The 24758-nt window shown below is 48.8% G+C and overlaps 9 protein-coding genes across 9 annotated transcripts; 5 read left to right on the forward strand and 4 right to left on the reverse strand.

The window, feature by feature from the left end:
- Positions 1-99: 99 nt before the first annotated feature.
- AO090011000060 (putative amino acid transporter) lies at positions 100-1466 on the reverse strand (the record flags this gene model as incomplete). The annotated part of the gene is made up of 6 exons (XM_023232757.1): positions 100-186; positions 240-383; positions 437-634; positions 687-901; positions 958-1045; positions 1122-1466. The coding sequence occupies 6 exons, from the start codon at positions 1464-1466 to the stop codon at positions 100-102; spliced, it is 1077 nt and encodes a 358-aa protein (XP_023093332.1).
- A 4839-nt stretch (positions 1467-6305) lies between these two features.
- On the reverse strand, positions 6306-8266 carry AO090011000062 (adenosine deaminase family protein; the record flags this gene model as incomplete). The annotated part of the gene is made up of 5 exons (XM_001825701.3): positions 6306-6506; positions 6564-7050; positions 7114-7144; positions 7199-8068; positions 8122-8266. 5 exons carry the CDS (start codon positions 8264-8266, stop codon positions 6306-6308), a joined length of 1734 nt encoding a protein of 577 aa, XP_001825753.1.
- A 3055-nt stretch (positions 8267-11321) lies between these two features.
- On the forward strand, positions 11322-13484 carry AO090011000063 (putative Melibiase subfamily; the record flags this gene model as incomplete). The annotated part of the gene is made up of 1 exon (XM_001825702.3): positions 11322-13484. The coding sequence occupies one exon, from the start codon at positions 11322-11324 to the stop codon at positions 13482-13484; it is 2163 nt and encodes a 720-aa protein (XP_001825754.3).
- A 665-nt stretch (positions 13485-14149) lies between these two features.
- On the forward strand, positions 14150-15860 carry AO090011000064 (uncharacterized protein; the record flags this gene model as incomplete). Its single annotated transcript, XM_001825703.1, has 2 exons — positions 14150-14652; positions 14702-15860. The coding sequence occupies 2 exons, from the start codon at positions 14150-14152 to the stop codon at positions 15858-15860; spliced, it is 1662 nt and encodes a 553-aa protein (XP_001825755.1).
- A 1035-nt stretch (positions 15861-16895) lies between these two features.
- On the forward strand, positions 16896-17653 carry AO090011000065 (uncharacterized protein; the record flags this gene model as incomplete). The annotated part of the gene is made up of 2 exons (XM_001825704.3): positions 16896-17387; positions 17465-17653. 2 exons carry the CDS (start codon positions 16896-16898, stop codon positions 17651-17653), a joined length of 681 nt encoding a protein of 226 aa, XP_001825756.3.
- A 127-nt stretch (positions 17654-17780) lies between these two features.
- On the reverse strand, positions 17781-19334 carry AO090011000066 (M81 family metallopeptidase; the record flags this gene model as incomplete). Its single annotated transcript, XM_001825705.1, has 1 exon — positions 17781-19334. One exon carries the CDS (start codon positions 19332-19334, stop codon positions 17781-17783), a length of 1554 nt encoding a protein of 517 aa, XP_001825757.1.
- Positions 19335-20362: 1028 nt separating this feature from the next.
- AO090011000067 (copper homeostasis protein CutC) lies at positions 20363-20935 on the forward strand (the record flags this gene model as incomplete). The annotated part of the gene is made up of 1 exon (XM_001825706.3): positions 20363-20935. One exon carries the CDS (start codon positions 20363-20365, stop codon positions 20933-20935), a length of 573 nt encoding a protein of 190 aa, XP_001825758.3.
- A 64-nt stretch (positions 20936-20999) lies between these two features.
- Positions 21000-22753, reverse strand: AO090011000068 (uncharacterized protein; the record flags this gene model as incomplete). The annotated part of the gene is made up of 3 exons (XM_023232758.1): positions 21000-21830; positions 21887-22030; positions 22694-22753. The coding sequence occupies 3 exons, from the start codon at positions 22751-22753 to the stop codon at positions 21000-21002; spliced, it is 1035 nt and encodes a 344-aa protein (XP_023093333.1).
- An 875-nt stretch (positions 22754-23628) lies between these two features.
- Positions 23629-24505, forward strand: AO090011000069 (uncharacterized protein; the record flags this gene model as incomplete). The annotated part of the gene is made up of 3 exons (XM_001825708.1): positions 23629-23873; positions 23934-24204; positions 24266-24505. 3 exons carry the CDS (start codon positions 23629-23631, stop codon positions 24503-24505), a joined length of 756 nt encoding a protein of 251 aa, XP_001825760.1.
- Between the last annotated feature and the right edge of the window lie 253 nt (positions 24506-24758).

The raw sequence follows: 24758 nt of genomic DNA on the forward strand, positions 1-24758 counted from the left end.
AATGACTGTTTCTAACATGTCCTTCCCAAGACCTTCTCGTAGGAAGTCATTGACACGGTATGTGTGTATTGTGTGGGTGGAGGATGCCGTAGACGACGATTAGATGGCGTTGTTGGCGCAGGTCCAGCTAGAAGAAGAGGAGTTCTCGTGGATCGATTTACCCGAGACGTAGAGTCCCAAACCGCACTGCAGAAAGGTTAGTATCATAGTGAGAAAAGGTGAAGAGGGTGAACACATACAATGGCGCAGGCGATGCCGAGGATGATCAGGTTGACGATGGTCAGGAGAATCTTCCGGGGAGAAGAGAACCAGACTCCCTTGTTCATGATCAACCAGAAAATGGCTGGGAATCCATAACTGAACCAACTACCGAAGAGAGCACTCTGTTGGGGATGAATTAGCAATAGACAGTGAACATGGGAGTAAGAACACATACAATCAAACTCAGAAGGTCGTTGAAGACGGGAATGGACTCGGCAATGACCCATGCGATCACCCACAGGGCGAGCGCAATGCCAACCCAGGTTCCAACAGCAAGAATGCTCTTCTGGTGCATGTGGTCAGAGCCACGGAAAACGCGAACATAGATGTATTTGCAGGCAACGTGGCCGTAGATAACACCAGCAATGACGACCTATGAAGCAGTTAGGACGTTGAACCGGGGAGAGAGCCAGGACTAAACGCACAGTGGGCATAGCAATGCCGTAAGCGACCTTCTTCATGACAGGTCCTGCAGACGAAAGGGCGGGGGATGCCACATCTGGGCCCGCATAACGATAGGCGACGATCGCTGTGACGACATACATGGACGTGTCCACCACTTGAAGCATGGTCAACGACTTAGGGAATTCCCGAGGGTCTCTCATCTCGGAGATGAGTCCGAAGAACGCAACATGAGTGACTGTGACGATGTTAGGAGAAGCTGTACGACGTGTCAGAGAGGTGGTCAAGTCATACTGTAGGCAAAGATAATGTTGCACACGGCCAAGAATGCATCCTGGAAACTAACGTCCCTGGTTGCATCAACCTGGACATGATCGGGGGCCTGGACTCCAATGGAAATCATGGTGATAAAGGTTGCTGCGATGATACTGATACAAGCTGGAAGGGCTGTCAGTAACGGTCCAGAAGATGCCCAGATAGTGGAAGTACTGACAGACGATGGACATATAGTACACCTTGTTCATGGTACGTGGAAGGGCGCCGATGAAGCTTACTACCATTCCAATGACGGCGAAAACAATAGTGCAGGTTCCGTGACCGGTGATGGTGTTGAATAGCACCGAGAACGTAAGGATATGGCTAGCCATCAGGAAGATCAACAAGAGTAGTTGGCCAATACCCATCATTTCCCGTCCAAAGCGACCCAAAATAAGCTCTCCGGCGTCACCCATACTGTGTGTTTGAGGGAAGCGAAGCTTAAACTGTCCGATAACATAACCTGTGTACCATGATACGCCGGACATTCCGACAAGAATAATAACTCCGCTGAATCGATTGTCAGTCTTTCTGTTGCTATTTGAGTTATGGTGTGAAGTGACACCTACGGAACAAGTCCTAGCGTTGCCATCGCGGACGGAAGAGAAAGAATGCCTAGGGACATATTTTCTGCGATCATCACTACATGGGCGGATTAGACAGCATGCTCAGAAGTATAATTCAGGAGCTGACCGTAGGACTGCTTACACATTCCACATTGCCTGTAGTCAAATTGCTCGAATTAGCCACCGTATTGGAAGCACAGCGCCATTGAAGCACAACAGCACTCTTTTTTGCACGAGCATTGGAAGCTTACCACCAACCCATAACACGATACTTGACTTCTCCTTCTTCCTCGTTGCCGAATGGGTCGTTTGCTGGTACATCCTCACTATATTCCTTCTTCTCCACGTCGGCATAATGGTCATCATAGTTGGGGCCATTCTGAATGGCAGGCGACTCGGCGTCTCTGTGTACAGTCATATTGTCGATGGTGATGGATGAGTCGCAAAAGAGATCGTAAGGAGAAAGAACAGAAAAACAACGGCGCGCCGCAGTATTTTAGGAGCAGCTAGGTCCACTGGGGAGGCGGTTGGAGTCGGATATAACTAACAAATAGACTCAATCCCCAACCGAGCGGTTATGTTCCGTTAATAATTTTTTTTCTCTTTCCTTCTTTTCGATATTCTCCATAATTAGGGTTTTAGGTTTAACTTTTGCCTCGGACTCCATCCAGAATTTTCTGCACCAGATTCTTATTGGTCAATTATGATGAGTCAGCACTTGCGGCACACCTTAAAACTCTTATTCTCACGCCCGAAAGGGCTAAATTTTTGCCCTAAATCCGTGACGATGATCTCACAGTGCAGATCTCGCGGTTCTTTGCCGCATTCCGTCTCCCCCTGGTTTCTTGTCTCGTTGGAATGTCCGGAGGAGTATCGTTCACGACCGCCTAAGATGAACGAATACGGAAGGAAGGCTAGAATGATTACAGAACAACGTTCGGCGAGGCTGTGTGCCACCGTGCCTAGAGTCCCACGGCTGAATGTGGAACACCCGACGAGACGCAGGACAATTCGAGTCTCGCATTGGCTCACTGGGATACCTTCCCTGCAGAAAAGTGGTGCCGATGGGCCGTGACAGAACACCTTCTGTTCGGCACTGCTGATAACAGCGGCGTCTGGCGGAAAATCTCCTCCACACCGGGAGGCCAATGAGTGATTTTCATAACGTACGGATTTTACCACCTCGGTTTCCCGACGATAGGAAGAAAGAGAATTTCTCCACGTCTGTACGTCACCGGTTGCCTCTCTACGGTTAGTGAGGTTAGAACCGTGGAGTGAGACAACCTCCGCATGGCCACCTGGACTCGGTCTGGGGAAGGGACTTCCTTCCATTTACTATTATGTAATTGATATGTTATGTAACTGGTACTTCTTGGAAGGCGCTTGGCTGCCTGGAGTTGACCGGGGTAGTAGGAAAAAAATCCATGCCCAATTCGAGTGTAGTATTGATTTCGGTGGCGAGACCTTGAGTGCTGCCATCTAGGTAGGCAGGAAAGCATGCCGGATCCGGGCTGGCCGAGAAGGTACGTCACCGGAGCGTTGCATCGATATCAAGGGGAAAATAGGAACAAACACAATGCGAATCAAATATCGTTTGTCTTACTTGTTGCGGATTTTTCTGCGCAAGGGGTGGAGGCGAGGCGTATACCACCTTAGGGCTTGTCGTTTGATACCCTTCTCCCCGCATCGCTACTCCGGATTTACTATTTTTCGACTCAGGTCGGTTCACTCTCCAGTGGGGGCCGGACTCCGGGGGAAGAGGCGATGGAAGAATCGCTCTCCTGGGGAAGGACTCGGCACGCAGTTAGCGGCTGGTTTGTGCCAATAAAGACGCCGTGTTGCGGAATATGATGGGAGATTCTCCAGTCGGTACCGCTGCTCACATGCACTATCTAATTTCTACCCGGTCGGTTCCACCGGTATGCTGCCGGTCCCCCGGCCCGGTGCGCTTCGGTGTAGACTCGTGAAGCCGGTGGAGACCTTGATAGTTCATCCTAGATGCCTTCCAGAACTTCATTGTGTTGTTCGGATTCCGTCTTCCGTCGTGAAAGGCACGCTGCGATGCTCTGTTACATCTGTACCAGACAGCCCTCAATTGTCTCTGTAGATGCTGCATCTACTATCTACCTTAGAGGTACATACAACCCACTAGTCATTAGGAATAAGGACTACCGGCATACCGATTCAAACTTGCTCCACATCCTTAATAATCTAGATCTGGATACAAGTTTGATATCTGTATCTAGAGCGGAGCCTAAATGAGCTATCGGGCTTCTGCTCCACCGAGATAGTGAGATAGGCCCTGTTACTCTAATAGAATTATTCAATAATCATCATTTTCGCTTGTTTAAGCTACTATATCTTATCATTATCACAACCACGTTTTCCTAAAAATGCCCGTTGCCGCGCTTAGCATTGTTCGAAACACTATCAAACCTACCGGTGCAGATCTTTTCGTAGCTTCCATGCACTTCCTCTTTTAAATTACCTGACTAGGAAAAGGCCTGACCGAAGATCTTCCGTACTCTGATAAAGATGAGGCATGGTTGCCAAAAGTCCGTGAAATAATCGACCTTTTGGGCAAACGCCGAGAATCCAATACAACGGGGTCAATTGACCCGAAACAATGATCATTGTACATATTATGCGTAGCACATTTATGTTGAGAAAAACTTCTGGTTCGCACGTTCGGCAACACCGTGAACCACTCGTTACAGTCGAAATCTCGGCGGCTAAGACAATGTCGCCACATTCGGCCGGATGTTCATCTCGCTTGTAAGAATCATAATGATATTATTTATGGTGGATACCAACATATTGGAAGATAATGGTTAGCCGTCACACGCTAAGACCGATCCTCATAGACTTCATTATTTATGCTCCATCAAGGGGCATTGGACTTTTAGATAGAAGGACGGAGTTACTCTAATTATAATATAAACGATTTCCGGTCGGCGTGTATGCCGGCGGCTTGGCTCGCTACTCTATATTGGTTTATTTGAGCGAACAGCGTCATCAACCCCGGCTCTAAGGTAATAGATTGAAAGTTAGTAGAATGGCATCCTTGCGGACCTAACTTATTTAACATCGCGCCGTCTGCTCGCACTAGTGGAAGATGCGATGGCACTGTTGTCTTCGTATACATTCCTTCTCGCTCGGACACTATTTCTCCCGTCTGTCTCCCGTCTGAGATTGGTCTGAAGTCCTCTTCCTTATGATAGCATTGCTCACTGCTATCTCACATCTGTGTTGTTTTAACCGTGTATTGTCTTTTTGTCGGTTATGCTGTGATGAATGCTGCCATGTTTCAGGCTACGAGATGTTCAAAGTCACAACTTGAAGTTCTATTGGATAACCATCTTGGATTCCTTCGATAATGATCCCAGACCCCTTTATCGAGTCGCTATGTTCTACAAGGGTTAGGTTGACAAAGCAACACCTATAGATTTTCTATAGAGTTGGATAACGTGTATGACAGGGATAATGAGTTAGCTTCAGCCACCCGCCAGCCATTGTTGACGTTATTCGTGGCCCTAGCCGTCCTCCGACCGGGCGCTAAGAATTGGCAACACCAAGACAAGAAGCTTCTATCAAGATAGCTTGTTCTGGTTGGGCTTCTCACTGCGCAAACCCGAAAGCCTCACCCTGAAGCTGAGCTCACACAACCTCAATAGTGGATTATGGAGCAGCAAGAACGATGTGCCCAAGTATGGGTCTCCTTGCGGTTTGGTCCGCCAAGCGCGCGTGCCGATAGCAAATACAGCTCTTTTGCATCGCTATATTGATCGACGATGTGAATGAGATGCATGCGTCGTGAGTCTCCCGATCGGCCATTGGCATACATATCGATATGTGCATGCGTTCTGAACTCGTAGCTTGTGACACTTGATTCGAAGAAACTGAAATGTCCCTTCGCCGTTTCGAATAAGCTACGTCTGTCAGTTTATGTAGTACTCCACTACTTCTTACGGTCGCATACGCCTGGGGATACATGGAGAAGCCTCTTACCTCGAAGGATAGTGCTTTGATAGATGCTCTACGACATACCAGGCAAATCAACGATGTTTGAGCGAATATCGCCGTGTCCTGCTACTACGAGAAGCTTGTCACGGTTCAAGGTCGTCAAATCGTACCGTTCGTCAGTGTTACCAAGTCCACAGGGCTCAGGGACCCTACCATTGAGTGCTCCACAGGTAGTCGAGGATTGATAGAACACTCAGGCATGTCAAGAGAAAATAGCGTTGAGGGCGATTACGAGAAAACAGACGGAAACAGTGCTACATTCGTCGACTTATTGTACAGAACGATATAGCCACAACGACGAATAATCTTCACTTCGAGGCGCTTGTAGCCTGTGTCGAACTCATACATGATGACAGTGAGCTTTGAAAGCACGTGGTTGGACTCGTGAAAATTGGTGCCCTAAGAACATAATCTCGCTGGACTCTGCACTGCAAAGGTGACGAACACCGGGGATTTTGTGCTACGAGACAGGAATACTACCAACGAGCCATAATGCATAATTGGCATGCAGTGACATGTATTTTGATGGCTGATGGTGCAACCATTCGTGAGTACTCGAGCATCTGGATTAGACTTGGACCAGGTCGTTCTTCGATCATTGTGGGCTTCATCTACCACGAGGCAAAAACGAAATCCGAAATAAATATGTATAGTGTGAATTAGCTAATATACGGCAACCAGATGGAAAGCTGAGGTATAAGCCCAGCATTCACTGGCCCAATCATGCTATCGGAGGCATCAGAGTGCCTCCGTGGCGTAACGGTCTCCATACTCCTTCACAACCCACTCACAGAAGGCCTCCCACTTCTCGTTCCACTGCTGCAAACGCTGGGCCTTAATGCCGTCGCCATTCTCTCCAAAGTCGATATCACGAAACCATTCAACATCGTTCTGATCTTCGAAGTTGCTCCAGCGGATGCTGTTGTGCGCGAGCGCTCCCTTTTACTTGTTAGCATCGTCTTATTCAATACAAAAAGACTCCAGGAGAGAGCCTACCAGGCCAGCAAGACCAATGTTATCGAAAGCTTGGATTGTCTGATAGAAGTCGTAGCTCAAACCAGCTGTGTTTTGGCCAAGGATCGCCGGGTCGTCGTTGCTGATGGCGGTCGGGATACCATGGGCAATCATTGCCGGGAGGGGATGGTGAAGGATATCGGTGGCCAGACGCAGGACTTCGTTAGAGATAGGGCAGACTTCCACCATGATACCATTCTCGATCACCTCATCAATCAGCCTCGGGTGCTTGTACAGGGAGAAACCGTGTCCGATACGGCGTGTACCGAAGAGGACGGCATCGAACAAGTTTTCGTCGGTCGAGTTTCCATCGCCGAGAGTTTCGCCCGCGTGGAAGAAGAAAGGAATCGTGAGGTTCGACTCCTCGGCCTGTTGCTGGAACCAGATCAATTCGGGTGCCATATCGGCAAGCGGACGGCCCAGGTCTTCCTGAGCGACCACATCGTAGCCTGAAAAGAGCTGTGGGTGTCTAATATTGATCTGTTAACTAACAAGAACTTTCACATGGTTCAAGTTGGAAAGGGAGTCTCACCTGCGCTTCCGTTCAAGAGCATTTCCCATGCCTATGCAAACTTGTTAGACACAGAGAGCAATGGTCTCGGCAAGATACTACTTACTCTTGGTCAGCGCAGTACGGTTCTTGCCTCTGTTGTCAGACCAGATGACTCGCGCTCCCCAGAAGTCTGCCCCCTCGGGAGACTCCTGGAACTTCTTCAGCTCCTCCAGTAGGACGTTCCACCAAATGTCCAGATCCGGATCAAGGTCTTCCTGACCCTCCTGGACCAGCTGGCCGCTTCCAGAACGGATTTCCACCCAGTTGATGTGATCCTCAGCCAGGCGCGAAAAGAGTTTCTTGTAGAACGTCCGCACAATGGGCTCGTACGTGAGCATGGTGCCTGCGGGGCCGAAGGCTGTCTGGAAGACACGCCAGATCTCATCGACTCCCAATTCGTGACGTATAGACAGCTCAGGAGAGATGGTCACCTTGGTTTTGACGAAGTCGATGAATCCCTCTTGACCACCCGGGAATGTGTTGGCAGCCACAGTCACGGGGATTTGCGTGTTAGGGACATAATCCTTAGAATGAATTGACGATACATTGGTCGCAATGGTATGGTTGACATGGGCAAACGAAACGGAAGCATTCCTGCGATTCTCCGGGGTGGACACATCCTGGGAGGCAGAGACGACCATACCCTCCGTGTGAAGAATGGTCTCTAGAATGGTGTCATAGGAAAGCATGGCAGGCAAATGCGCATGCAAAAGAGCACCCTTTGGCATGTGCTTGACCACGTCCCAGAGCTTGGTTCCATTGATCAATGGCCGGGCTTTCGGGAAGACCTCACCGGCGAACCTCTCGTCGGTATCATTCTTCTCCGGGGTTCCAGGGACTCTCCAGTAATCGTCAATTTCCTCCTGGCGAATAGCTGCCACGATGGCGTCCGCTCTCTGGGCTACAGAGGAGAGGTTTTGACGGAAAAAGTGATCTACGGCATGTTAGCACCTCCGCCCGATTTTGTTAATTCCCTAAGGTACAGACCTTGTCGCTGTCTCTTCTCGAATGCGATCAATGCAGAGCGGGAGCGGAGATGCTTTTGCACCGCAAGACTGTTGACATCAGGCACACCAGTCTGCGCTGACACCAAAGAGAAGAGGAGGGCCGCCGTCGTAATGAGGAACTTCATGATGGGCGAGTGCCACTGGCGTGGTAGAATCGGCCGTGGAGTTGCGCACGGAAGGCTGGCATGATGGCGTTATCAAAGCTATATATACGGCGTACCTTGTCCCACAGACCTAATCGGAGTCACGCTATCTTGGCCAGTTAGAGGAGGCATTTAAAATGTGGAATTTAGATCTACGCTTTTGTTGCCGTTCTGACGATAGTCAGACCATTCTCAACTGCGGCTGATCATCAAGGCAACGGGGAAAGCAAGGAGCCCAGCTACACATGCACCAATTGCATTGAAGACCCAATCGTCCAACAGCCCGCAATTCATAGAATCCTGAATTTCTGATATCTAACGGATTATTATTACGAGAAGCATTGGTCAGATCACACGTACGGTGGAGACTGAAGTTTGTCATTCGTATCGGGGGCAGTTGAACAGTGTCTTACCAATCGCGGCAAGGCCGTCGATAGTTCGAACTTCTTTGCATAATATTGATTGTTGATTGATAGGCCAAGGGGACTAACGCTGCAGCTTAGCCCAATCTGCGCCATTCAGGTTACATTTTGCTCATGCTTGATATTAATCTGGCTACCCTAATTCTCTTGGCAATGCGAAATTTTCACTAAAATTCCGTGCTGACTCAGACGTGTCTCACTTCCAAGGCCGTTAATTTGCTGGCTAAAGCTCGTGTGGGTCTTTCCTGCCACTCAATTTATGGAATCTCCTGCAATCCTTCTGCTCAGCTTGACCTTCACGGAGTGCTCCGTCAGGTATGTGCGGAGTAATCGAACTGGCAAAGCATTATCCCTCCAGCGAGAGAACACTGTAGTCTAATCTGTAGTCTGACTAGCATGGATACATATGTAGTTTGTACATTCTCCATCTTTGAGGGCCGAAGCTGAAGAGTCTCCTTCCAAGGGTCAAGGCTGGCTGAACATTCAAATACCAACCGGAGATGGGGGGGACAATGACTTATGCTGCACAGCAATCACAATCTTGCATGATATTACCTAAATTGCCTGACAAAAAAAGTTATAACAAGAGCAGCTAACTAACACTCAGATTAATGCATGAGGCTGCAGCTGTCTTTCAATGTCTTATGCTTTACTCCGTACGTACCATGCTTGACTCTAAGCTTCGGCGGAGTAATAAGTGAGTTCCTGATGATTTATTTGCATTTCTATGATGAACAGTTTTCTTAAAGTGATAGATAGAAGCTCAAATTTTTGTTTCTCACTCTGTCCCTAATAATATTAATCTATATTGAAGAAGAACCGGCACAGACAATTAATGTACTGAAAATCGAATATGGGTAAACCAGTGTCCTTGTCCTTCCATTAGCCATGAAGAAAGAATCAAACCAAAAGCTGCCGCCGTTCAGGTGGCATAAAGCTAATACTGATGTACAAAAAGCCTTTCAGAACCATCCATGGCCTGTCTCAGTCCTAAATGACGAGCTTCTCGTACCATGTACAACCTTTTGGCTTGGTTTCACATATTTGCCCAAGTAACCCAATGCGAACTGGGTTCAAAATCTACCGATCATTCCAGCTCCTGCGCTAATAAGCGTTTGTGTGTTGCCGATAACTCTTGCGGTAGCGGGCGAGTAACGGGTGATTGGGATAACAGCGCACCCTCTGTTACTGGCATGACTTGAGCATGCTTTTCCCGTCGTTGACGAATGAGAAAGAAAGCGCCTGCGACGAGAAAAATACCCCCTACCGCCGGACTGACGCTAATACCCGCTTTACCTCCGGTAGATACAGAGGACGGGCCATGGGTTTCTGCAGTAGCAGTTGCGGAACTCGAAGAGGATGTTGACGATGTAGGTAGGAGTGAACTGGAAGGAACGGCTGCCGATGACCCAGCAGACTAGTATGCGATGAGCTCATCTCAAGAGGCGACGTGAAAGCTGTCTTTTGATGATGGATTCTGACAATCTCGTTTTGCGTACGTTTCACCACAGCATTTCCATATATCGTCACCGAAGTCGTAGACGATGTGGGGATTGAGGTATCACCTTTTGGGCAAGAAAAACATTATAAGTTGCTACAGTATATCCCACCCTGAGTTGAATGACTGTACTCGCAAATGTTATCGGTGAGACAGGTGTCGCCGCGGGAGCAACATGGTAGCACTGGATGCGTCTTATTAAGAGTACCACAGGGCACCAGATCGATATACGCAATGATTCCTGCTGGTCAGGCAACTTGAAAGCAATGACCTTGCGGATGAAATATGGGCGTTTAGAAATAACGACATGGGGGCCGTGTGCACAGAGATATGATAGGTACTTTGCTGCCAACAGAAACTCGGCCTGATTCTTTCCGTTTTTGTTATGGATCGCTTCTATAGTGTTGAATTAGTCTGTGATAAGGTTTATTGGGGGGGGAAGATCATTGATTTTGTCTGGCACCAGACGTAGTTTAACGTGATTGCTAGAACCCTACCACGTGTTTCCAGTAGTGTGGTGTAGTGATACTCTGGCTTTGCTGCTCTAACTGCCTGGACAAATGAAGAATGTATGACATTTTTATATAGACATAAACGGTAATGTAAGAGTATTATAGATTCAACGATAGAATTTGGACTAAATATTCGATAAGAGGAGTATGTCGTTCGCAATATAATGAACTTTATTAGATCGGATTAGTAAATTTAATAACGAGTCGATTTGATTTAGAGTTGAATAATAGGAAAGGGCTATAGTCCATCACACTATGCTACTTCTCATAGAAAGCGTAATTTCTAGACGTCTAACGCGTCGCTCTTTGTTGACAAGAGGTTGCCCTCAAGATGCGGAGATGCCTATTCAGCCTATTTACGCAAACCCTGTCTCCAACATTTTCCACCAACCCCAGGGTGCTATTCCCCCACCTAGCAACCTGAATGGCAGGCTTCAGATTCTTAAAGAAAAGACATTGTCCACAGCCGTCTCTGAGCCGAGTTCGTTCCTCGTTGTATGAGTTCCCAACAAACGCGAAGAAGCGAAACATCTACTTTCAAGGCCCAAGAGTAAAAGATCTCTTTATACAGTTCTAAAATTGAAACTTAGGTGCTCGTCTTGAATATGGCCCTCCCTAAGACCATTACACTACAGACCGACGTCTTGAGTGTCAATGTATACGTTGATGATCAAGGGGCTGCTTTTTTGCAGGAAGTGATTCCCTTGCCCGGTTCGTCTCGACCGTCGGTATCCAAATATTTCGCTAATCCTTACGCACCGCTGGTGGAGGTGCGACTAGCCGGGGAAGGCACAGCAAAGCATAAATCATCCAAATCACTGATAGGCACTTATGTGGGGACTCGACTTCGCTACCGATCGCATGAGATCAGGCAGCATGCGGATACCCATACCCTGAACGTCACATTGAAAGACCCCGTTTCTAATGTGACAATAATTGCGCACCTGACAATCTACCAGAGCACCAGGGTCCTCCGTGCGACAAGCACAATCCGAAATGATAGTGACAACGATATTGTGGTGACACAGTTGAGCTCTTTGGTCCTGGGCGGGCTAACCACTGGCGCTGAGAAATGGTGGTCAAACTACGTTCTCGCAGTTCCCAATAATTCATGGTTCAGAGAGGCGCAATGGATCGATCACGATCTACCCAGTTTGGGTATAGACGACTACGGTGTGTATGGGCGTCCAGAGGAACATGCAGCTAGCTTAGGTCACTATTCGGTTTCCAACCGAGGAACCTTCTCAACAGAGGGTCATTTGCCTATGGGTCTTCTGAAGCGCACTGACAATACTGAAACATGGCTTTGGCAAGTGGAAAACAATGGCTCCTGGCGCTGGGAAGTCGGTGACTGGAAAGACAGCGTCTATCTGGCTGCTGGCGGTCCGGTCGAGACCGATCATGATTGGAGACAGACGCTCTACCCCGGACAAGAGTTCACCACAGTACCTGTGGCGTTATGCCATGTCCTAGAAAACTACGAGCATGCATTTGCGGAGATGACCCGCTACCGGCGACAGATGCGGCGGAAACACCAGGACCATGAGCAATTACCCATTATTTTCAATGACTATATGAATTGCCTTATGGGTGACCCCACTGACGAGAAGATTCTGGCACTCGTCGATCCCGTAGTGCGGACTGGGGCTGAATACTTTGTTATCGACGCTGGTTGGTATGCAGATGATTCCGGCTGGTGGGATGATGTTGGGTTGTGGGAACCGTCGAAGAAACGTTTTCCCATGGGGTTTAGGGAGCTACTGCTGCACTTGAAAACGAAAGGCCTCACTCCAGGTCTCTGGATCGAGCCAGAAGTCATCGGAGTACGCAGTGTCGTTGCCGAACAGCTACCTTATGAAGCGTTCTTTCAGCGAAATGGTCAGCGCATCGTTGAAAAAGGGCGTTACCAGCTGGACTATCGTAACGCAGCTGTCCGGGAACACATGCATGCTGTTATCCACAGGCTAGTCACCGAATATGGTGTGGGTTATTTCAAATTCGACTATAACATCGAGGTCATCCAGGGCACCGACATCAATTGTTCAAGTTCAGGGTCTGGTCAGTTAGATCACAACCGGGCATACCTGCAGTGGGTGACTGAGCTGCATGATCGGTATCCTGGCTTGGTCATTGAGAATTGCTCGAGCGGCGCTCAGCGAATGGATTATGCTATGCTGGCTGTCCATGCCTTGCAGTCCACTAGCGACCAACAGGATCCCGATCGGTACGCAGCAATTGCTGCCGCTCTTCCAACAGCCGTTACCCCTGAGCAAGGTGCCATCTGGGCATACCCACAGCCAGAGTGGGATGACGAAACTAATGCAATGACGGTGGTTAATAGTCTTCTCGGCCGCGTACATCTAAGCGGACGGCTAGACAAACTTAGGCCGCACCAATTTGAGCTTATCAAACAAGGTATGGATGTCTACCGCACCATTCGCGCTGACTTACCCACGGCTACTGCCTTCTGGCCTCTCGGCCTTCCCCGCTGGCATGATGAATGGGTCGCATTGGGGATGGCGGTGCATACACCAGACAATTGTGATTCGGGCGTCCGCTATTTAGCCGTCTGGAGACGGGGAGGTCTAGACTCCGTTGAACTACCTATTCCTGGTCTCCGTGGGCTTCGCGTGAAGGCAGAACTGCTTTATCCCTCCACCTTTCCATGTGAAATATCATGGGAGCTCGCGCAGGGAATACTACACATCCGGATTCCCTCAAAGCTCTCTGCCCGCCTGTTGAAGCTCACCAGTGGGAATGTTCGGTGAAGGGTATACTGTATAGTTCCTAGCATATAATTTACACCCCATCGGGAAGTTCGACCATACAGAATAAGAAGCACTTGGATACTCTTAATTCCTATCATACCTCCGGCTAAATATTCAAAAGATCGACACTGATGACGCCAAAGACGTCGAATTGAACCGTTTCTTTGTCCCAGGATACTCACATCTGAAAGGACGAGCCCTAACTCATTGGACTTAAGATGTCATTGGCCTCTGCCTTCCCAATATTTCTTTGATATTCTCTTTGTTCCTTACCCTAACGGAGTACGAGTTAAGGTTCCTATTTCCCACCAGTTAGATATATCCAAAGCACTACTTTATCCGGTATTCAAGGCTCTAACACCGTAAAGGTTGTCTTTTGGTATACTACAATTCTCCCCGCATTTTCGTCGTGCCGCTCTGGTTGGTTGGCTGGATACATTCCTGCCCTTGCGTGCTACCTCCTGGCGTCATGAAGGGAAACCAAGGACAACAAAATGACTCCCAACATGATCCTAATTAGCCGTCAAATAATTTCTGGAGAGAAGATGGTACCGTCACTGTTGCTATTCTGAATGACTCCAAGCTTGACGGCAACATAATACCTTCCCATACAGTACCGCTTGACTAAGATATTTACTTCAATATCTCGTTATTTCTTATGAGACATGGCCGACAAGAAGATCGAATCACCAGTCTCGGCTCATATAGATCATCTGCGTAATCATGGCGAGGAGAACAACGCCGTCTGGGACTCGGCAATCGAGGAGGCACAGGCGGCAAATATCAACGAGCACAACATGACCGTCCGACAGGCCCTGCGATCGTATCCCTGGGCAGTGGTCTGGTCTCTCACAATCTCCATGTCAATCATCATGGAAGGATACGACACGAATTTGATCGGCAGTTTCTACGGGTATCCCGCCTTTCAAAAACAGTTCGGTGTAGAACATGGTGATGGCTACCAGGTGCCCCAGGCCTGGCAATCAGCTCTAGGAGCAGGTGGAACAGCGGGTTGTATTATCGGAGCATTCTTGAACGGTTACCTGGTTAAACATTTTGGCTTCAAGAAAGTATTCACAGGGGCCATGTTTGTTATGTGTGCGTTTATTTTCGTGTCCTTCTTTGGTCACACGTTGGGTCTTCAAGTGGCTGGCCAAGTTCTCTCCGGGTGAGTCCTCCTAAGAATGGCATGTATTCCAGTATTGATTATACAACAGTATTCCATGGGGCATATTTGCCACAATCGGGCCCGCTTACTCTTCGGAGCTATTGCCCATGGCTCTGCGCTCTTATCTCACGGCTTACACGAACATGTGCTTCGCCATCGGCCAGTTCATCAGCGCCGGGGTTCTTCAGAGCCTGATAAGTCGCGATGACCAGTGGTCGTATCGCATACCGTATGCTGTGCAGTGGATCTGGCCCATTCCGTTGTTCTTCATCGGCGTCCTCATGCCAGAGTCTCCCTGGTGGCAGGTGCGCCATGGTTGGTACGATGAGGCGTTGGCAACAGTCCAGCGCCTAACAGCAGGAGAGGAGAAGACCAAAGCCCGGCAGACTGTCGCGATGATGATTCACACAAACGAAATTGAGCAGGAAATTGAAGCTGGTAGTTCCTACTGGGACTGCTTTCGCGGCAACAACCTTCGACGAACGGAAATAAGCTGCATGAGTTTCACCGGCCAAGTCTTAGCTGGCAGCCAGTTTGCCTATACGGGGACTTATTTCTTCGAGCAAGCAGGAATGAGTCCAACAGACGCCTATAAACTTGGCCTAGGTGGAACAGCAGTTGCCTTCGTGGGAACGATTCTTTCCTGGTTCTTGATGAAGAATTTTGGTCGCCGGTCAATGTATCTGAGCGGCATGGGGTTGATGAGCTCCTATCTTCTCATCATCGGATTCTTGACGTCAAAGTCCAACAACAACGTCGTCTGGGCTCAATCCGCCCTATGCATTGTCTGGCTCTTCACATTTAGCTTGACAGTAGGACCGATGGGCTGGAGTATAGCCCCCGAAGTGTCGTCCACGCGACTACGCTCTAAAACAATATGCCTCGCACGCAACGCTTACTATCTTGCCATCACGGTGGCCAATGTTATTGAACCATACATGATGAACCCAGCAGCCTGGAACTGGCGAGGCAGGACCGGTTTCTTCTGGTTTGTTTTCGCATTCCTGACGTTTGCTTGGGGCTATTTCCGTCTCCCTGAGACTAAGGGCCGTACATTTGAGGAGCTTGATATTATGTTCGCGGCGGGCGCGCCCACTCGGAAATTTAGGAAGTATCATGTTGACCCGTATGCAGAAAATGTAGCGATCAAGGACCGGGCGAGAGAAAGCCCACTGGAGAAGAGTATTGATATGATGAGCCCATGTTAAGTTTGGTAGTGAGTTAGTTTATAGTCTGGCTGGGCAGCAATGCAGCGTCCTATTTTATTGTGGAGCGCTTGGGCAACATTGGTCGCGATGTTTGAGTTTTTTTTTTTTGACTCTTAACTGCTCTATCTTCGGGTAGTGTAGCCCGAAGTTTAGGTACTAAGGCTGCTAATCCTAGGCATTACAGCCCCTAAGCCAGGTGTCTACTACAGTACTATTACTAGTGCTACTACCACCACCATAATATGTATGAATAAATCCAGAATATATATCCTGTCAAATAGCATACATATAAGTATTGTAAGGCTTTACTAGGAAATCATTGATGTAAGACGAGAAGTGCGTGGCAGGCATGGCCGAAGGTAAAATGTCACCGCAAAAGGTGATAAAGGAAGAGATTATTGATTGGTTAAATCTGTACAATTCTACCTGGGGGCCTACTAACTAGTAGGCGTACTAGAATACCCACTCTGAACATGGATGAAACGGTGAGATTTTAGTGGAATTGCTCAATTTGCTAAGTGTTATCCATAGGCTCGATTCCCATCCAAGACCCTTAGACCTCGGATAGCTAACAATCTGACCAATTAATGCATCGTAGACTGACCAAGTCTACTCAGCCTCATTTCTTATCCCGGCCATTGGTGACTTAAATAAGGCAGACAGCGTAAACGAGCCAACCCCCTCGATTGGATTGGAATCCGTATTCCATTGCTTGGCTCTCGCACAGACACCAGGACTTTTTTTTTTTTGTATTTAAGTGCTTGGTCCGGGGAGTTCCTTGTGGAGGCAGGTCCCGACCGGATTTAAATCCCGAACAGAATTTCACTTGATCATTGTAAGCGTCACGGCACAACACACCATCGCACCATGACAACAAAACCCTCGAGCGCCCCATGGGCAGACGAGCCTTTTCACCTGATCGCGACGCCGTCAAAGACCTTAGATGTGTGTTCTCGCAGTCTCTGCAAGGAGAAGCTGAATAGCGACTGATTAAATGCTCAGGGATCGCTTGGCCACGTCCAGGGCGCCTCTGAGATGGCACACGCGCATAATGCTATCATACGAGGGCTGAATGCTATTCTCCAGCAGGCGCCGTATGTACCCATTGTCACGGACGAACACTTCAACGCACAGAATGTCAAGGACCTTCTCTTCTACGTTCAGTCGTGGGCCAAGATGGTGCATCATCACCACTGGGTCGAGGAGACTTACATATTCCCAGATGTTGAGGAGTTTACCGGCAGGCCGGGGTTTATGGATGACCCGAAGCATCAGCACGAGCTCTTCCATGACGGACTAGAGAGGCTGCTTGCGTATTCCTCAGCCACGAAACCCGAGGAGTACCGGTGGAAGGGAGCCGATGGCATGGAGGAAATAATTAACTCATTCAGTAAGGATTTGACCGATCACCTTTACGCCGAGATTGATCTCCTCTTGGGTATGGGAGACATCGATGGGGAAGGTTTGAAGAAGATATGGGAAAAGGCCCAGAAAGCTGCTAAGCAAGCAGGGAATATCGCGATGCTTGTAGGTTGCCACCCCGCTGTCTCTTAAATGCTGTGCATAGGGTGCCGGCAAGTCGGGTACTAATTCGTCCGCTACAGTACGATATCTTCCCCCTGGTGCTTGGCTGTGCCGACAAGACCTACGAAGGCCGCTGCGACTTTCCTCCCTTGCCCTGGGTGCTACCCTATGTGGTCAAGTACTGGTTTGCCGCCGGTAATGGAGCCTGGAGATTTAATCCATGCGACTGGTGGGGTCAGCCAAAGCCCCTGGAGTTTGGTCCACGTTGAGGTCCATGTGGGCCCATAACTGATATTAGAGGTAGATAACTATAATTTATGCCGAAGATTAATGTATACTGAAGCATATCCACCTTGCACATTTAGCCTCTGCAAAGGTTCCAAGGCATACGTCATGTTACTCATCAGGTCCATTTCTCGGCTCATTGGACTTTGCAATTATCCGCGCCGTTAAATCTGGAGGCTCCTGAAAGGTAGTATCAAAAGGCCACATCGGTCGACGAATGCGTTTATGCCCTAGTCGCTTGATGTCTTGGTCCACGCCACCTGGAGTGAGCCCGAGCATCCAGTCTGCAGCCATATCAAACAGTTCCGGCTCTAGGTATCCAATCTTAACGATCACTATGTCCGTAGCACGAGGGTTCAAATTGAGATCAGTAAAGTCGCGTTCGTGATGGTAAGGTTTGCGAAGCTGAGTAAGGATCGCAAACACACTGCCAACCTGCAAGACTGCCTCGATGACAGCGTCCTTATCGCCATGCTTGATCGAATGGACGCGTCCTGTCATGGTGATAGGGCCAGCATGAATATGATCCACTTCCGCCCCGGCAGTAACAGTAACGTTAGCACCGACGCCTGCGTTCACCATCGTCTGCACAGCTTGCGGCCCTGGGACACTGGCATATATAACCTTCGGTCCAGTAGGATCCTTGAACTCAGATCGAGCGAGTAGCTGCGTCAGCCCCCAAGTCACATCGCCTGAACCGCCCGCAGTCGGGTTATCCCCGGAGTCGGAGATGAAGAAAGGGTGGACAGGCGAGGCCAACGCAGTATGGATACATTCTTCGAAAGACCCTGTTGGCGCGACAAACTTAAAATCCTTGCGCGAGTTCCAAAACTTCGTTGCCAAGCACTCCGCTCCAGCAGCAATAGCCGCTTCGTCCCATCCTGTGACAACAATAGCGCCGCGATTTCGTGGCTCGTCGGCCCAGGGATATCCGACCCATATCGCGGCATCGATTACCCCGGGCTCTTTCTCGACTTCAGGTACAACCTCATAAAGACTCTTCGCCGGCTCAATACGCGTAGACGTTTGCTCTCCGGGCAGCAAGATGGGCACAGGAATCCACGCTTTGAATGGTCGTACCAGACCTCCAGTTATATCAGAAGACCGCGTAAGAAGGTCAAGAAGATTGCGACACGCTCGTGATTTAGTCTCCGATTCATCTTCATGCGGAGCTGTCCGAAAACATGTCAAAAGGTCCAACTCGTGAGCTAGTTCTCTAGAAACATTTCCATGTAAATCCATCGACGCCGAAACAATAACATCAGGACCAATAACCCCCCTGATCCGTCGCAGAAGTTCAACCTCAGCATCATCAATTCCCTCTACGCACATAGCGCCGTGAATGTCAAACCAGAGGCCATGCACGACCGTAGTCGCAACAATGTCGCCCAAACGGCTAACAATCTCCCCTGCTAGCTCTTCGAAGGCGTCGCGTGTCACCATGCCACCCGGTAATGCATGGCCAATTAAAGCACCGTGCCATTCTGCTGCGTCGCCTAGAGGTGTGCCTGTTTGTAAGAATTTGTATTCATCGATCACCTCGTTTCCCCTGCGGGGATGGAATGCAGGCGCGAGGGTGCGTGAGGGAGTGAATGTAGACGTTTCGCAGGCCAATCCTGCAACTGCAATGACGGGACGCCTGAAAATGTGTGCCTTGAGGTTCATGGTATGGTGTAAGAATTTGTGATGTGTGTTTAGAAGACTTCGCTGGGCTACGGGAGGTTTGTTGATATTCTGATGTTGGATTAATTACCCGGCGGCAAGCGTCAACCCCGCATAATCCTTGATAAGTCCGTGAACCCGGGCGATAGCAACCGAATGTCTACAGATACTTAGCCTGGTACATATAATGACTGTACTGTATCAGCTATGTAAAATGGGCTGGCTGGCTCGATTGAAACTAGTTGCATGAGTTATCAAAAGAGTGTAATTTGGTCAAGCACTGTGAATATATATTCTGGACTAACCTAGAATATAACTGTTGAGAATACTCGATGGGGCCATGTACAGCGCGCATACTAGGTGGCAACATAATCATAGTATTCATAGCTAGCTCATTGATCGAGTCCAAAGGCAGAGAATATACGCATATATATCTCCCCAGCGTTATACTCAATAGACAATAACCAACCCCACCGGAGCGGAACAGCCTTGATCCAGAAATGCCTAAAAGGGAATGGCGCAGGAGCAAACTTGCCTGAGGCAGTGAGGCAACAGTCAAAACCACTTTGAGTTGGAGTTCGTTCACTTGGAGGGAAAATGTTAAAGCGGGAGATAATAAAAACACAACGCAAGCTGTGTCACAGATCTTGAATAGAAAATATGGAGCAAATCCAGCCAGACTCACCGTCGCGCAATTCGACCAACAACGGATCGAGCAAGGACGCCGCCTCTCCTCTGTTAGAGATTGCATGTTTCAATGAAGAGTCGGCTATAATCGCTGCCAAATCTGGAGCTGATCGAATTGAGTGAGTATTGTCTTTCTTAACCATGAACTCGTAAGTTGAGGCCCGTCTTTGACTTTACGCCGTTGAATGTGGTCAACCAAGATACTTCATGCTTGCACATGCTCCGTTTGAAACCAAGGATTAACACTGCAAAGGCTATGTCGGGACTATGCATCGGGTGGTTTGTCTCCAGAGCCTGAGGCCTTGGCTATACTGAAATCGCAAATATCCATCCCAATCTACGTGATGATCCGACCACATGCAGAGAGCTTCTATTACAGCGACACAGACTTCGAAGCCATGAAGCGTACAATGCATTCGCTCAGGGAGAAAGGTGCAGATGGTTTTGTATTCGGGATTCTGACTCAGAATACGCCAGCACAGGCCGCTCCTCGAATTGATGTGGCGAGGAATAAAGAATTGGTTGAGCTTGCGCAGGGCAGGCCATGCACCTTTCATCGCGCGTTTGACCTGATCTCGGAATCAAACTGGGATACTGCCTTGGCCGGCATCGTGGAGTGTGGGTTTACTTCTATCCTGACAAGTGGCCCGTCCGGTGGGACGGCGATAGAATGTGTCGATCACTTAGACCGCTTGGTACATGAACGACTTGAGCAGTTAAGGGGACGTGTGGAGGGCCATGCTCGGTTGCCTCAGATCATTGTAGGTGGAGGCGTTAGAGCAACCAACATTGGAATGTTATGGGAGAGGACGCGTGCTCCCGCATTTCATTCTGCAGCCCTTGCTCAATCGTCGGTGGAGCTGGTCAGTGATGCTGAAGTAGAGGCGTTGAGGGCCGCCCTTAACAAAGCAACGTGAAAGTGTACTATAAAGCAAGCTTTATATCGGCGATGGCCATGACGAACTGAAGTATCAATCCATATTATGTGCCAGTTGTAAAATATTCGTTACGTACAAGATATGGGCGTTTCACAATGCTTGTCTCTTCTTCCTCCAGCCAGTTAAGGCGCATGTCAGCTCGGAGGATGTGGGACATGGTAACGGCCATATTTACCCCTACGCCATGCCCGATTTTCTCCAGACACTGCGCAATCCATGCCCGCATCTTCGGTGACGCACCCCGGCAATCAGATGCAATGAAAAGCGGCCACATCAAACGAACAACACCGCCGGCAAACGGAATACCCAGGGTTGATCCATCAGATGAACCAGTCATGCCCAGATGATACGGTACGCTGGCACATATATCCTCTGCTAACTGTTGGGAGACTGCGGTGCTGTGCCTCTCACTTTCTATGTGTGATCCCCTTCCTCCAGAGTCCTGGAAGTGAGTGTCGTAAAGGTACCCAATGATGCCTTGGAGAATGATGCGGATGAACCGATAATGGTTCCAAGCCATACTCACTGTACTGTTAGGATAGACGTGATAATGGTCACTGTAAATAGGGTGGAGTGTATCATTCTCCTCTTCGGTCTTTTTAACCTTGACAACGGTGTATTTCCAATTCGGATCGATGCTCATAGCCCACGTAATCAAGTCTGCATCAAGGGTGAGGGCTCTCTTGAGAAGCCTAGCCGGATGGGCGAAAGCACTCTCGTTGATAATCGCAACCAGATCACCGACTTCCACCAAGATGCGAAAGAAGTAGTCAAGCACCTGGTCCCCAGTATCGCCGCGGTGTTTAAGAGCCTCTTTGGACAAGTCTAGCAGCCATGACGGAGTACGTTCCTTTTTGTATAAGTTTCCCAATGCCTGTTGTCATCTGCAGTTAGCCCATTATTGTTTGCCTCGATGTGTGCATGACGTACAATTTGTATCCGAATCTGAGTGAACAGTTCTAAGCCCGCTTGATGGTGTAATTGCTCGAATCCACGAATTTCAATCAGTTTCACACCCCCTTCTATATGGTTTAACCAGCGCCCTATTAAAGGCGGGCCCTCGCACGTCACGATCTATGCTGCCATTAGCCTGATAGTACATGTGCGACATTTAGTAAGCTTTAGTTAGCTACCTCATATAGCGACAAGAGTTCAACTGCTGCCAAGGTGGAATCGGACCGGGCGCATTCCCGGTCGCGTAGGGCTACACTAGTTGCTGACAGTGCGGCACTATATTCATGCCGTGCAGCTGACATCAACTCGGGCGACATATGGATATTAGCCAGCGACGCGAGCCCCAGGGCGCTGATGCAGGCTTTGACCGCGGGGCTAGTATCCTCTCGTATAACGGTTGGAAGGAAGTCAAGATGACCTCGAGTGTTCTTTGCATTTCGGACATAATGGGAAAAGATAAAACCCGATGCTCTGTCATTGACTGAGAACGTGAGGGACGGAAACAATGTAGGCGATGACTGCTGGTAACCATTGGCCGTGGAAGGGCTTGGTCGTCTCGAGCATGACAGTGCCTTTACCGAGGCCTTAGTATTTTGTTGACGACGGGCCTTTCCTATTACTTCTTCGCTTTGGTCATGAAAGCTGAGGGTCGCTACGTCGCGGTACCCCGAGCATTCTCGATGCGCGCGGATGCATTGAGAACAAGATGGTCTCCGCTGATCGCACTGTATAGACTTAGTTACACCAGCAGATTGAACTGGGATCGATTGACAAGCCACATACTTTGAGGCGTCGAGTCCGACAGGGCTCACAGGCAGGACTGGGTTTTCCGCGATAAACCATTCGAGCTGCGGACTGAGAGAATACGGGGCTACGAGTTGGATACCCGAAAGAGTAAGATCAGTTCAGAGTACTAATTGGTGGGGTCGGGAGAAATGAATGAGAGTTTGCTCGTACTTAACCAGCCCGCCAAGAAGGGCGCCGAATGCTTAGGCTGCTAATCCCGAGAGAGGCTGTGCACTTTTGTTTCTCCGAATTATATCCTCATTCGGGTTTAGTGAGGTCCAGCCTTGTCAGTAATAAGCATTTCTGCTGCCTGCTGTGAGCAAATGAGGTTTCGATCTCCACACCTTGGGTGCTAAGCCTCCGACTTGCCCTGGACAAATCGCCCGTAGAACTATTCTTCCTGAAGTATCGACATGCCAAGAACGTCCGGTGTTTGTCGAGGGACCCATTATGATGTCTATAGGTGTCAGTCTTAGGCTCACTCGCATTGGATTTGAATATTCAGTTGCTACCGCCGAATAGCCTCAGGCTAGGAGAAATACCGAGTTCTATATGAGTCTTGATTATTACTGTGCCATCTGTGCATTTTCTCGTTGGTGGCCCTTTGCTTTTTCGTTTCTCTCTTTGAAAAATTTATTTTTTTTTTTCATCTTTTATTGTTCTTAATCCACCCCTTCTGCTTAGCCACTGCTCCGAGCTATATTCCCAAAGCGGAAAGTCAAGTAGAACCCTAAGTTGACCATGGCTGTCCAAGTTCGCATGGATAAATACTTTTACACTCCCTGTCCATCTTCGTACTGTGGCTTCATAATCGCTTGTATTGTCTATTATACCTAGCCTTTCAACGAAGTCCTACTATAATTTGTTCATCCAATCACAAAGTTTTCTTCCCTCAATAAACACAAGCAACCGGAGCAACAATCACGACCAAAATGAACGGCCTATTTCCGGCTGATCTGGCAGTTTACCTCTTCTTGACTCCTTTTGTGCTCTATGTGTATTGGTCTCATCGATGGGTCGGTTGGATGCCCTGGACCAACCTTCTCGTTTTCTGTATCGTGCGGATAGTCGGAGGTGCTACGGGTGTGAAGGACAGCACTAGCATCGCAGCGAATGTCATATCTGGGATAGGAATGTCCCCATTGTTGTTGGCCATCGATGGACTTCTACATGAAGCGTACGTTACCCACTCTATCTGGGCAAGAGAAAGTTCCTAACACAATCGCGCTGTTCATAGTCGGTATTACCGCCATCCAGAACACAGTGTGCTCCTCAGTCGGATCGTGATTGTTGCGATCACCGGTCTCATGGGCGCTGGTCTCGGTCTTAGCATTGGAGGATCCTTGCAAGTCTACCAGGGCAAAGGGACGTCTTCGGACCTTTTGCACTGGAAGGTGGGATCGGGCCTGGTAGTGGCTGTCTGGGAGACGGAAGTGGTGTGGGCAATTTTTTCCCTTCTTCCATCTCAGTGCAAGAAGGATGCTCCAGGGTTTAAAGACGGTACTAAGGTATGTATATTGGCTTGGAGAGAACTCTATTCTATGAGCGCTAACATTTGTCACTTTTCAGCTTATATATGGTGCTCTCGGTGCTATCGTCTTCGCCGGTGTTCGTGTTATCGACAATCTCGTCGGGGTTTGTACACAGAGAAAGGACTTGAGTACAGTATTCGGATCCACCGCAGTGCGCGTCGTCCTCGTTTTCCTTCCTGAACTCCTTGCCGCGTTGTCGATGATTGTCGCGGGGCTCTCGAGCAGAAATATTCGAAAGCACAATCATGTCGCAGAGAAGGAGTCGATGTCGGCCTAGAAACTGATATACAATATAATATACCTTGATGACATTCATGGGGAGGCTCTTATGATATTAGTGCTTGAGGCTCCTTGATGCCTATTTGTATTTGTATTATCTGTTTTGTCTGGCTCACGGAAATGATGAATTTATGAATCTAATAGCACAACTTAATTTTAGATAATTATGTGGCACTCATAGACATGGATAGCACACATTCACAATGGAGCATACATGACAAACTACGACCTGTATACTCTTGAATTGCTTG

Source organism: Aspergillus oryzae, chromosome 7 (assembly GCF_000184455.2).
Source record: "Aspergillus oryzae RIB40 DNA, chromosome 7".
In the NCBI taxonomy this organism is placed as follows: domain Eukaryota; kingdom Fungi; phylum Ascomycota; class Eurotiomycetes; order Eurotiales; family Aspergillaceae; genus Aspergillus; species Aspergillus oryzae.